The sequence below is a fragment of the Felis catus genome, chromosome E2 (genome assembly GCF_018350175.1).
Source record: "Felis catus isolate Fca126 chromosome E2, F.catus_Fca126_mat1.0, whole genome shotgun sequence".
Classification (NCBI taxonomy): Eukaryota; Metazoa; Chordata; class Mammalia; order Carnivora; family Felidae; genus Felis; species Felis catus.
Genome location: NC_058382.1, coordinates 54883022 through 54895760, shown reverse-complemented (window position 1 = coordinate 54895760; position 12739 = coordinate 54883022). Strand labels below are relative to the sequence as shown.

Here is a 12739-nt window from a genome sequence, read left to right as displayed (position 1 = left end):
CTTGCTGACGGTGAGTCCCCACTGCCCAGCAAGGAGGCATCGTGGCAGGAGGAGAAGGTCTTCGGCTCTGGATCCAGGCCGTCTGGGTTCCAGATGTACACCCTGAACCTCACAGGGCCTCCATTTCCATCTATAAACTGGAACCCCAGGGGCTGGAGTGAGGATAAACGCACAAACACATCGAAGGGACTCAGCATGTGGGAAGAAATGATCGCTGCTGTCCTGCAGTCCCCCCACCCTGTCCTGATCCGTCTGGTGCCACAGGCTGACCCTGCTGGGCTCCCCAAGCCCGGGAGCCACCGGAGCGCTGGGACAGTTCAAGCACTTTCATTCCCCCCCCCCCCACTTCCTTCCAGGAAGGAAGGTTCCAGAAGGGGAGCCTTGGGAGCCAAAGCTGACAGGGGAAGTTTCAGGTCGAGGGTTTGGAAAGTACCAAAGGCCTCTGATGGGAGCCCATCAGGAGCTCCAGGCCGGCGGGCTGAGCCCCGCAGCCTCACGGGCGAGGCAGCAGGCCAGGAACCCTCGGGCCTGTGTCCACCCCTGAGGCCAGCCGTGCACGCCGCATGCCAAACGGGTCGGCTGCACACGCCATCTCGTTTAGCCTGGGCGGCCCTGGAGGAGAGAGCGGCGCAGGCACGGCATGAGAGCGGGAGGTCCGAACACATCTCTTCTCTCTCCCCTCCCTCTCCACGGGAGGGCCCTGCCCACAACTGGCAGCAGCCTCACTGGCTCATTTCTTCACTCACTCATCCATCCGTTCAGGCAAAGAATGTCTGCCGACACACCGGGCCCCAGCATCCCCACCTATAAACTGGAGAGAGGAACAGTATGTCGCCGGGCTGTTACGGGGATCACGGATGTAACCACCTGGCAAAAGAACGCTCAAGAGTGGCTGCCACCATGGTCCCTGCTGTGACGGACCCCTGGCCCTGGTGACTCAGATCCCCGCAATCCTGAAGCTTCCACCTGGGGGGATGGATCCTAGGCGCCCACCTGGCAGCTGGTGCCTCGTCTCTCTGCATCGCGACCAGGGCCTTCTTGGCCTGAACGAGCGCTGGGGAACCCAGCACCAACTTCACCCCGACTCCTGGCCCCCGCCCGCGGCCCCCACTCTGGGAAGTGGTCCCGCCTCCACCTTCCTCTCCTGCACTCTTCTGTGGTGCCCACCACTCAGGGAGAATGGCCCAGACCGCCCAGAACGTGCCCCGGCGGCTCCGGCCCCTCTCTCCTGGCTTTCTTCTCCCTCTGCCCCTTCCCAGCCCTGGCCCCCCTCTCCATCACTGCCAGTCCCAATCCTGGGCCTATCTATCTAGATGTGTCTCTCCTACAAAGTCCTTCCTGAAACCACGTGCTCTTCTTCCTCCCTCCAAACAGCAGGACAAGGCACAAACCCCCTGAGGAAATGTGCTGCGTTCGACACTACATCACAGTTTCTACCGTACCCCGATCTGAGGGAGGCTTACGGGGCAAAGATGATGTCTGACCCTGCAGGCACAGTACCAGGGAGCACTCACCTTGGGAGCACATTACCAGGGAGCACCCGTTGGCAAACGGAGGACCCGGGAAGCCCCATCTGCACACACCGTGTCGGGTACTCAGCTCGCAAACTTAGTACCTGGTGCTCACTCTTGACAAACACTTGGCATTCGCTTTCCAACACCAGTTCCCTGAACTCACTTGACAAATTCACGAAGGAATGTCTGCCGAACACCAGCAAACGCTAAATTGATAAGCCCACTGATTCTTAACTAAGATGTCTCTGCAAGAGCCTGAAATAATTTTACGTATATCCAACGGATAGACACGTATTCACGGACACGCACACCCAACGCGTGAGGGCAGACCTGCCTTTGCCTCTCAACTCAACCTCTTTGCCCACAGTAGGGAGACAATAAACGTCATCGTAATCATGAATGCATCGCTCCATTCCCTGCAATAGGTTTGCTTCTATCTCATTCCCCACCAGAGAGAAGACTGCAACCTTCCTGACCTGCCACTAAGCTCACACCCAGGAGCCGGAAGAGCCCACGGTGCTGAACTTCCTTTCCAGGGAAGCGGCTCTGCAGCCGGTACTCTGAAAGCCTCTGCGTGACCTGCAATCCTGGTGGGGGTCCTCCTTTCTCCAGTGCCCGGCCCCCCTGAGCTCAGGGGCTGTCACGTGACAGAGCTGTGGCCAACACAGCGACCCGACCTACCAACGGCACTGCCTGGCATTCTCTCCCTCTCCCCATCTCCCACTCAGTGAGGCCCTGGGGGGAGGTGAAGGGAGAGGATGGCCAGTGACACAATATGGAGAAGCCAGGTGCCCACGTGGTCCACGTCCAGTAGGGCAGAGTCCCCACTGGACTGGTGAGAGTAAGAAGTAAGCCACGTTGCGTGAAGCCACCCAGATCTGGGGGCAAGTTGTTCAGCTGTCAGCCCAGCCCGACTGACGCCCGGCGCTGTCCACACGGATGGCTGAGCCTCTCACTGGCGCATGCTGGTGATCACATTCACCCGGACAGTGAGCCAAACGGGGGGCGAAGGGGCCCGGCCTGGGTTTCTCCACATCGTGCACTCCCGTCTGCAGCTTTTCCAGGCCTTTAAGAGCCTGGGCTGGACTCAAGACACCCAGGAAGCGACTACAAGTTCCGGTGTTACCTTCCCTCTCCTGATGACCCCACCTGAGCTGCACCCAGGCAGCCCGGCCCCAGGAAAACATCTGCCACCCTGCCTGAGTCCTGGACATCCACCTGCCCAGGGGCTGGAGGGTCCAGCTCTTCTGCTTGCCTCCAGAGTGAGTTTACTCAGCCTAATCTGCTCACGTGCTTTCTCGATCATATCATTTCTCGTAACGGCTTGAAAGCAGAAGGTCCAAGGAAAAATGAAGATGGAAGGCACTGGAAGGTTCTGGAAGGCACCGGAAGGTGCTGGGAGGCAGGAGCTCTGGGTGTGAATCCCAGCCTTGGTGCTGAGTCATTTGTAAGGGTCTTTGGGCGACATACTTCTCTTCACCACAACCCCCACCCTCACCAGCAAGATGCTGGAGGCAAATTCAACGATTAGTGCATCCTAGGTGCTAGGACCCTTGTAACTCAGTATGACAAAGACAGCTGGTTTTGACATTTTGCTGGGCTTTGTGATTTAAGAGTCTCTTAAAGCATTGCTCCAAACCTATTCACTATCTATTGAGAGGGAGCCAGGCTTAAATACACACACAGAGACACCAGAATGAAAGCTCCATGGGGCTGGGAGCTCTCTGTATGACCAACACCCAGCAGATTCTGGGTGTTCGTAAGTATCTTTTAATAGATGATAACAGCTCCTAGGAGGTGCGGGTAATAACAACTGTACAGCATTTACTAAACGCCAGCCACCTTACTGTTTTCTAAGTACTATCCAGCCTCAGGGCCTTTGCACTTGCCAATCTCTCTGCCTGGAAGGCTCTTACCCCTTCCCTGACTGCCATGTGCAAAGCAGCAAGGCTGCCAGTCCCCAAGCTCTAAACGCCACACCTCCCTGGCTGCTCTGTTTTCTCTAGGACCCCTGTCACCACCACACAGATTTTATATCTCCTTGCTTGGTGGTTTATTGTCTTCGCCCACCCCACCGACAGCCAGACTCCAGGCAGGCAGGGTCTTGTTTTCTTTAAAGTGCCTAGGGCAGCGATATTTACCTGTTGGATAAACACGTGAACAAACTGCCAGGCCTTACCTCACTTAACCTCAAGGACATCGACACTGAAAGGAAATCCCCATAATCCGAATTTTATAGGTAAATACAGACTGTTAGGTGACCTGCCCAAGGTCAGCCACCAGTTGGGAAGTTGCAGGGGGCGGATTCCAGCTCACCTGTGCGACCACCGCACAGGGTCTGGCTGGTCTCCTCCAGGCCCCTCACTACACACCCCAACGCGGATACAAACGCTTCGCATGTGGCAGGTATAAAGAAATGGCTACTGAGCCCAGGCACCAATTTCTGCACCAGAAATGTTTCTGTTTTCTCCTTTGCCTCAGTACACAGGGACACCACACACACACACACACACACACACACACACACACACACACACGCCTCACCACCCTTTGGTTACGGCTCTGCTGATGTCAGCAAAGCTTCCTTTCGAATGTGCACCGCCTCCCTTGGCGCCCTGCTGAACTCACTGGGTGCTTTGTCACCAGAGCCAGGAGTGGGGAAGAGACATTCTCACTTCCTCCCTTTCTCTACCACGGGGCTGGGCGGCCTGGCTCCCATCCTGGGGAAGCAGGAAGTCTGGGGACAAAAAAAACGATGCTCTCAGGTGGAGCAGGAAACAGCCAGCCAGGGCCAAGCTGACTCTTTCCTCAGGGCACAGGTCAGTGCGACGACAGCTCAGAGCCCCCTGCTCACCTGTGTTCAGCTCCCGGTGGGGGCCCTGGGGGCCGGACTCTCCTGCGGTGGTGACCGTAAGCCAGATGGAAGCATGCCCGCAGGCAGCAGTGACCCCAGGCAACACTGCCTTCCTTCCCCTCTCTGAGGGAAGGGCAGCTCTTTCCCGCAAAGCATTCTGGGACTGAATATCTTAACACCCACCGAAGAAGCAAAAAACATTCAAATTATCAAAGCAGGAACAACTCCACTGAACAAAAATGGCAAGTGTCTTGTTTCCGACAGCAAAAGATCGGGTCTAACCTAAACATCCAGCAACGGGAGGCGGTCGCCTAGCCTCACGCGACGCCTGTGCAACAGAGCACTACGCAGCAGTGAACAAGAGGAAGGCAGCTGTGTACACACAGATCTGGAGTGATCTTCCAAATACACTGTCCAATGACCAATCACGGCCCAGAATGGTATGTAAATGGCCGAATGGTCAGCAAGGATCTGTAAGAAATCATAACAGGGCTCGCCTACTAAGAGGAGAACTGGGGCCACAGGGACATGCAGTAAGATAGAAGCTGTATTTTTCCTGATATGCCTTGTACTATCTGAATTTATTTGATGGGCGCATTATTGTTTCGATTAAATTAAAAAAAAAAAAAAAGGAGTGGGGCACCTAGGTGGCTCAGTCGGTTAAGCCTCTGACTTCGGCTTGGGTCATGATCTCGCAGTTTGGGGGTTTGAGCCCCGCGTTGGGCTCTGTGCTGATAGCTCGGAGCCTGATGCCTGCTTGGGATTCTGTGTCTCCCTCTCTCTCTGCCCCTCCCCCACTCTGACTTTGTCTCCCTCTCTCTCTCAAAAATAAATGTAAAAAAAAAATTTAAAAAAAAAAGAGCTTTGTGGGTATTGGTTTTGCGTGTTGTTTTTTTTTTTTAAGAAACCAAACTGTGCTCCTGGATTTTTCTGAAACTACTTTCACCAATGTTGTTGCCTTCGTATACATCGGATCTGCTCACTACCCCTAACTTTCCCAAACACACTGCTCACCTCAGAAGACTTTTCTCTGGAGACTGCCCACTTTCAAATCGCAAGGGTCCTTTCCATTGGCACAGGATTTCACGAAGCTCTCTCAGGGAGATTAAGAAAATGTGAATTGGAAGACCAGCCCCTGGTCACATCCCTACCTGGCGTGGCCGTCCCACCAGGTGCGACTGTGAATTATCTGTAATCCTTACGGCAACCCTACAAATCAGGCAGGTTCATACCACCCGCCAGATGGAGACAAAGCAAGGCCACCAAGAGGAAGGAACGCGCTAAGTCACGCAGCCGGAAAACCGTAACAGAATTCGGCCCCAGTTCCATGTGACAAGACCCAGGTTGGTTCTGTCCCATGGTGGGGATGCCCTAAACCCTCTCGCACTGCCTCACTAGAGCTCATTTAATCTTTTAATCGAAAGCATAAATGAACCACTTCAAATGTCCATTCCACCAGAACACCGAGAGGGTACCATCCACGTGGGGCCAAGCCTGGCTGACCACCCTATTGCCCCAAGGCTGGCAGTCAGAAGGAAACCCGAGACAGCTCGGGTCCTGAGGACGAACCCTGAAGCCTCACTGGACACAGTACCCCAGAAATGCCCTCTCCCACCGCCAGGCGAGTCAATGGGGGCGGGAGCAGGCGATGCCAAGCAGAAGCCACGTGTAGGCCGTGGAGCCCAAGCCCGTGGCACACGCCTGTCGCCATCGCCGGCCCCACAGCAGAGCCCAGCCACACGCAGTTTAACAGCATCCACCTGGACCGGCACGATTCTTCCCATAGCCGGAAAGAGCACCCCCGGGTGCACCAGGCAAATGGCAGCATGAAAAACCGTTCCCTCCTTGAAATGCATTTATTTATTACAGCCCGGGAAACACAGAACAAGTTTGCTGTTTATGGAGAATTTAGATTTTTTTCTCCTCTTCTGTCTCTGGCCCCCGCCCCTAGACCCCTCCAATCAGACATGTTATCTGGGAAACAAACTTGATATACTCCAAAATCTTACGACAAATGCCACCAAAAAAACAGAATTGTCTGTGTCTACTCCCTGCGGCAGAAAACCTCAAACGGAAGGCGTGAAGGACGGGCACAGAAGAGCGGGACAAGGAACAAAGACGGAAACAATGAACACGTGTGTGCACACACACGCAGACACGTCCCCACGGGACCTGCGGCTACCCTGGGGGACACGGACTTCAATTCCCAGGCGGAAACCACACCGTGGGGATGAGCCCTCCACTCAGCACCAGACACCCAGTAGGTGCTTAGGTTAACAAATTCCAAGTTCAGGAGGTTGCTACCGCAGAGAGAACACCAGAGTAAGAGACCGACAAGGATTCAGGTGACTTCTCTTTTCCTTTCGGTGACAAATGTTTCCCAGAAACATTTCAATGGGGGCAGCAGAGTGGAGAACGTTTAAAAAAAAAAAAAAAGTCACTGATAAATTAAGGCTTGAAAATTAAGAAGGCCACCGTCACCTGTGCTCCGACCCCCATCGTGTTTGGTCAGTGAATAAATGACTTTCCGGACTGGACCCACTCTGAGATGCCATGTGCTGCAAGTAATAAAATCAGGTGAGAGAAAAGGTAGGCAGCCTTATTTGTGCCTCTTCGGAGCAGAGGAAACAAAGCCCACAGACAAAAGCCCTCTTCCAGCGGACAAACATGTCTAGCAGGTGATCAAATTCAACCCACACACGAGAACAGCAAAATGGATTCTGGTCTTGTGGACCCGGCTGCTTCTGCAGGACTCCCGGCCGTTGGCTACAACCCACACGATGATCAGCAGCCACGAAAGGCCCAAGGAGGCCGGGGGGAGTGAGAAGCCCAGGTGCAAAAGGGGAATGAGGCACCACGTCTAGGCCACAGTCTGAGCAGGCCCCCAGGTGTGGTCATGTGCACCCCAGGGAGGGGGCAGACACATCCCAATCACCCCTCACACGTCAGCCAGGTCGCGGTCGCCTCTGCGTTTCCTTCTTTGTTTATGAGCGTTGGGGATCCAAAGTCTGGAGCGCAGAGTGCATCAGGCCCTTGCGCTGTCACAGGCCGCGTCAGGCACACCGCTGGCTCGACAAGGACTTAATCAGTAACTGACCCGGGAGACTGGCACAGGGGCCAGCTCCGACCTGACCCCACAGAAGGCAAAGTTTACAGCCGGGCCAGGGGGTGACGCTGAGCCCATCTCCCCGACAGGGAATCAAGACAGGTCCGCCTGAGGGGTGCACCCGGCTGGAGCTGCCTACCAGGCGGGCTGGGAGCCCCCGTGTGCTTCCAACCCTAGCTTGATGCAGCTGTGGTGCCGGAAGCCTTTATCTCTGACGACGAGCCAGTTAATTGGATCAGTGTAGACAGACTCCAAAGACGTTTGGGCAGCAGTGTATTTGGTTTGTTTATCGGTTTGAATCCAGATCAATCACTCTGAGTCTTGTTCCTGAAGCCCACACAATTAACCAGATAACTGCCAGATGGATCTGAGCTGGGCTGTGCAGACGGCTTAATATACGGACGATGTACATTTCATGGAAGGATATGACCTGATAGGGAACAGACTTGGCCTGTCGGCAGCTGGGGGCCGGGGCCTGGGGACTCTGCAGAGCCACAGGGCTGCACAGGGCTTGCTGCTGTAGAGAACTACACTCAAATTCACCTTTGTTTCATTTGGGCTAATATTTCTCAATAGCGTGCTTGGGCCACACTAGAAAATGCAGACAGATTACATAACGCCCAGGCCTCAGGGAAACCCCTCAGGGGCTGCTTTGCTTCCCGAGGGCCCGGACACCAAATAGGTGTCTCATGGCGGGACAAGGTCCCTGGTGCAGTTGCAACCCCACCTCTAGCCTGGAGGCCGCCCCCACAGCCGGCCTGCCCTCGGCGGCGCCCTCCACGCTCACAGGCCGCGGCACGGACAGCCCTACACCCCACTGGAGCCCACCATGGCAGAATTTAAGGACACCCTCTGCCCAGAGGGCTTGGTGGCCACAGGCGGAGGAAGGGGGACTTGCCAGCCCATTAGACGCCAGCTCATAGTTCCTCCTTCCACATTTGCAATGCCAGAGTGGGGCTCTGCTCAGGCAAATCTTGTTCTGTGGATGGTCCTCAGTCCCCCGTCCTGAAAAATCACAGCTCCTCTCCAGAGAGGCCCAAGCTACGAAGGTACCGTCCACCTCGGCTGGCCAAGGTGCTGGGGAAGGTGGTGCCGGGGCCTCCGGTTGCTTAAGAAACCAGTGCCCAGCCTCAGCCTTTGTTCCCTTCCTCTCTCTGCTACATACCTCTTGAGCAATCAGAGTAAGGGGGGTGGCGGCCCAGCGCCTCCAAAGCTGACTTCCCCCAGACCATGGCCAGCAGCCGCTGAGCACGCGCTCCTGGCCTCTCCCACGGAGGGTCACTGTGCCTCTCAACCACTTCCTCCCCACCCCCCCAACTCCCCTTCGTTTTGAAGAGTGGTAGAAAAACAACAATGCCTCCCCTGAAGCAGGGGGAAATTCTGAAGCCAGATTTGGGGGCTCCTGATGCCAGGCAGGGAACCACTGGAGGGCACCGGTTCCTCCCCTGAACCTGAAAGGCTGCGTGCCGGGGAATTTTCTGAGGCTCTCCCTCCATCAAATGAAAAGCCAAATGCCGAGGCCTGTGGCTCCGGACGGGTTTGGGAACATGCATGAGCCTGAAACCGGGCCTGAACCGCTTCACGGCAACCAGCGATCCTGTGTGAGGAAGCTGTCTCTGCAGGTACTGCACCAACCTGCCCACAGGAAAGAAAAAAATAGGTGTTCCAGGCACGTCGGACCCAAAATTCAGAATAAGAGTCCTCATGTGCTTCAGGGCTTTCGGGAGGGGGGAGTGGTTTCGAGGAGTAGGGCTTCTTCTGCTAACTTTTCCCCCTCCCCATTCCTTGGAGCATGTGTCACGGCCTGTGACACACTGCCAAGGGAACATGGATGCCGGGGAAATGTCTACACACGCTACACGTTTGTGACATGCCATGTAAGCGACACCCTGTTTCCTGGCTGGGTTTTCTTGGCACAGGTGTGGGCAGGCATTGAATTCTGCCACCAGCGCCACAGCCACCACGGCCACCCCCCCCCCCCCCCACTGTGCTTAGTAAACAGGATCGCGGCTGCCCCAGGGGGAGTGTGCATTCTGGGGAAGACCTGCCACCTCTCCACACAGGACGGGATCCCCTCAGCAAGGCTCAGGCCCAAGCAGAGCTGGGGCTTTAAACTGCCCTTGTTTCAAAACACAAAGCATCCTGTTCAGGCTCCTGCCTGCCGCCCCCACCCCCTGCGACCCCACCACCACCACCGATGTCTTTCTCCACCTTGCAGATTTGATTTCAGAAACAGATCCATGACTTCCCTGCCTCTCATCCAGCTGACCCAGTCCTAGCCATATATTTAAAACAATAACAATAACAAAATAAAGCCAGCAACAAAGAACACGTATACACACACACTTCGCAGACAATGCAAGACCAGGGCCCCCACAGGCCAGCTTCCACTCTAGAACTTGACCTCCCCTCGGTGGGGAGGAGGCAGTCCGGGACCCCTATCCCCTCCCCCTCCACTTCCAACCTCCCAACGTGCGAATGAGATTTTTCAGAAAGGGAAGCACCCGGTTTTGCCTAGCAGCCTGGGCAGGAAAAAAGACAGTAGAGCCCAGAGAGGCACTGCTTGTGGAAATTCTTTGGGTTTTGGGGTTTCGAGGTTGTTAGGTTTCCTTTCTTTCTTTTTCTTTTTTTTTTTTTTTTTTTTTTTTTTTTTTTGGTTGTTTTGTTTTCCCTTCCAGGGCAGATCCAGATGGGCCGCGGGTTTTCAGAAAGGGAACCCCCACCACCACCGGGGCCCAGCCCGGATCTATCCCACGGTCCCATCCGGGAGGTCCCCGGACGCCCAGGATGGGGTGGGCCACATCCTGTGCAGAATTCAGAGGGTCTCCGCGAGCCCGCCCGCTGGGCACCGGCCAGCCCCGAACACAGGCCAGCAAAGGGGGAGGGGGGGCCACCGGGCTCCCCCCCGCCCTCCCCGCCCCCCGGGCCGGCCCGACACCCCCGGCGCCCCGCAGGCCCCGGGCTCCAGGTGCAGCGGCGGGCAGGGGGCGGCGGCGGGAGGGGGCGCCTCCCGGCCCCGAGGCGAGGCGCGGGGGTGCCGGCGCGCCGCCGCCGCGCAGAGCGACTCACCGTGGCGGACGCCAGGCTGTTGTCGGCCAGCGTTAGGTGGTGCGGCTCCCAGCGCCTCAGGAATTTCGAGGTGAGGATCTTGCTGAGAAAGGTCCGCGGGTGCCGGATGACACAGACCTGGATGTCGCCCTCCTGCAGCAGTTTGTACCTCATCCCGTTGCACAGCAGAAGGGCCCGGCGGCAGGGCACGGCGCCCATCTTCGTGCCCTCGGGGGCCGGCACGTCGCCCCCCAGCAGCGGCTTGGTCTCCTCGATCTGCCGGGGGTCGCCGCCGCCGCCCGAGCTGCTGGTCAGATCCATGGCCGGCCGGGCCGGGGCGGGGGCCGGGGGCGGGGAAAGGGGGCTGTCCCGGGCTGCCGGGGCGGCGGGGCCCCCGAGCGGCGGCCCGCACCCCCCCCACCGCCCAGGAAGGTGGGGGGGCGTGGGGCTGGGGGGGCGCCCGGCAGGGGAGGGGCCGGCGGGCGGCGGGCGGGCGGCGGGCTGGCGGGCGGCCGGCGCTCGGCGCTTCCTCGCGGCTCCGCTTCCTCCTAGCTCGTCGGGTGCATGCTCGCGGCGGCCGGAGCGGCGCGGCGGCGGGCGGCGGGCGGCGGGCGGCGGGCGGCGGGCGGGGACGCGGGGCAGCGGCGGGGGCGCGGGGCCGCGCGGGCGGGCGTGTCTCGGCCCCGCCGCCCGCTCGTGTGTACAGTACGTGTGTCTGGGCGGCCGTCCGCGGGCGAGTGTGCGGCGGGGGCCGCGGGGGCCGGCTCAGTTGAGAGATTGCAGAAGCCGCTCGGCGCCCGCGCGATTGGTCCCCGCGGGGTCATGTGCCCGCCCCTCTGACGTCAATGGCGGCAACGGCGGCCGCCGCCGCGGCTTCGGCCTCTCGCAGGCGGAGTCGGCCGCCGGGCGGGGACGCGAGGGGCAGAGGCGCGGCCCGACCGGAGGGGGCGGCCCCTGGGGAGGGGGCCGCGGCGGGCGAGCCCCGGCAGGCCCGGGTCCGGCCCCGCCCGGAACGTGGGGGTGGGCGGGGGCCGCGGGGGCGGGGCGCGTGACGTCACGCCCAGCCGCGCCCCCGCCGGTGCCCAGGCCGGTGCGGAGCGGCGCGGCCCGCCGGCCCCCACACGGCCCACCCCCCCACCCGCCCCAGCCGACCCCGATCGGACCGGCCAGCGCCGCGGGACGTGTCGACGCGGGCGGCCGAGGTGCGGCCAGGTGCAAACCCAGGGACCGGGGCTGGGCTGGGCTGAGTTGGGCTGGGCTGGGCTGGGCTGGGCCGGGCTGGAGGGGCCGGGGCTGGGCCGCTTGACCTCTGACACCCCCTCCACAGCTCAAGCTGTCTACCTGGCTGGCTAGATGGGGTCGTAGAACAGGATGGTTCCTCGAATTGAAAATGCCCCTCCGTTAACCGGGTAATGAACCCACACTGCCCGGTCTCAGCCTGGCGGATTCTGCAAGCCCCCTGGTCTTTTACACATGTCTGCCGGTCTTCAAGCCGTCTGGGGGGAGGGGACAGACTCCCCAGCCCCCCTCCTTCTGCCCCTCGAGTCTGACCCCTCCCAGGCATCTAGACAACAAAGTCCCTCCCCAAGTTACTGGGCCACTCTGTCTTCTGCCTGCGCCCCAGCAGTGCCTGCTTCTTTGCCTCTGTGCTCAGGCCAGGCCGTTCATCCCTGCATCCGCAGGCCCAGCACAAGGCTGGGAGGGAATCATATTGGAAGCACCCCTGTGGAATGAACCACAGTGTCACTCAGGAACTCTAACTCTGAGGCAAAACGTCCCCTTTCTGCCATTAAGGGCGCACACGCGGCCACCCAGACTCAGCTCCTCAGCCAGGCTTTCTCACGGCCACACGCTTCTGCAGCTAATGCCATTTAAACCCCCAGATTTTTTGCCTTTTTTGTTAAGTGAAGATACCTCTGTAGTGAATATGTGAGTGTGTGTTGAATTACATCGTGAATGCTGGCACTTTGCCCACAGCATCCCTGTGATGGGGATTATCCCCTCCCCACTCTTTCCCAAGAACAGACACGATGTAGGAGCTCCTGGAAAGATCCTATCCCTGAGCCTGGCCAGGGCTGGCGGGGGGGGGGGGGGGGGGGGGGGGGGCAGGGCTGGGGGGCCCAGCATATGGTATGTGTCAGGAGCGGGACAGAGCTGTTCTCTCCTCCTGGGCCCTGGAGGAGGCAGTTAGGTGAGAAAACAGGGAATTAGTCAATT

At 58.6% G+C, this 12739-nt stretch overlaps 1 protein-coding gene across 1 annotated transcript in view; it reads right to left on the bottom strand.

Moving 5' to 3' along the window:
- Positions 1-10879, bottom strand: part of CMIP (c-Maf inducing protein) — a 233918-nt gene extending 223039 nt beyond the window's left edge. The window contains exon 1 of the mRNA XM_023244846.2: positions 10544-10879. Within this exon, the coding sequence (XP_023100614.1) occupies positions 10544-10843 (300 nt within the window). The 5' untranslated portion in view covers positions 10844-10879. The remainder of the gene's footprint in view (positions 1-10543) is intronic.
- Between the last annotated feature and the right edge of the window lie 1860 nt (positions 10880-12739).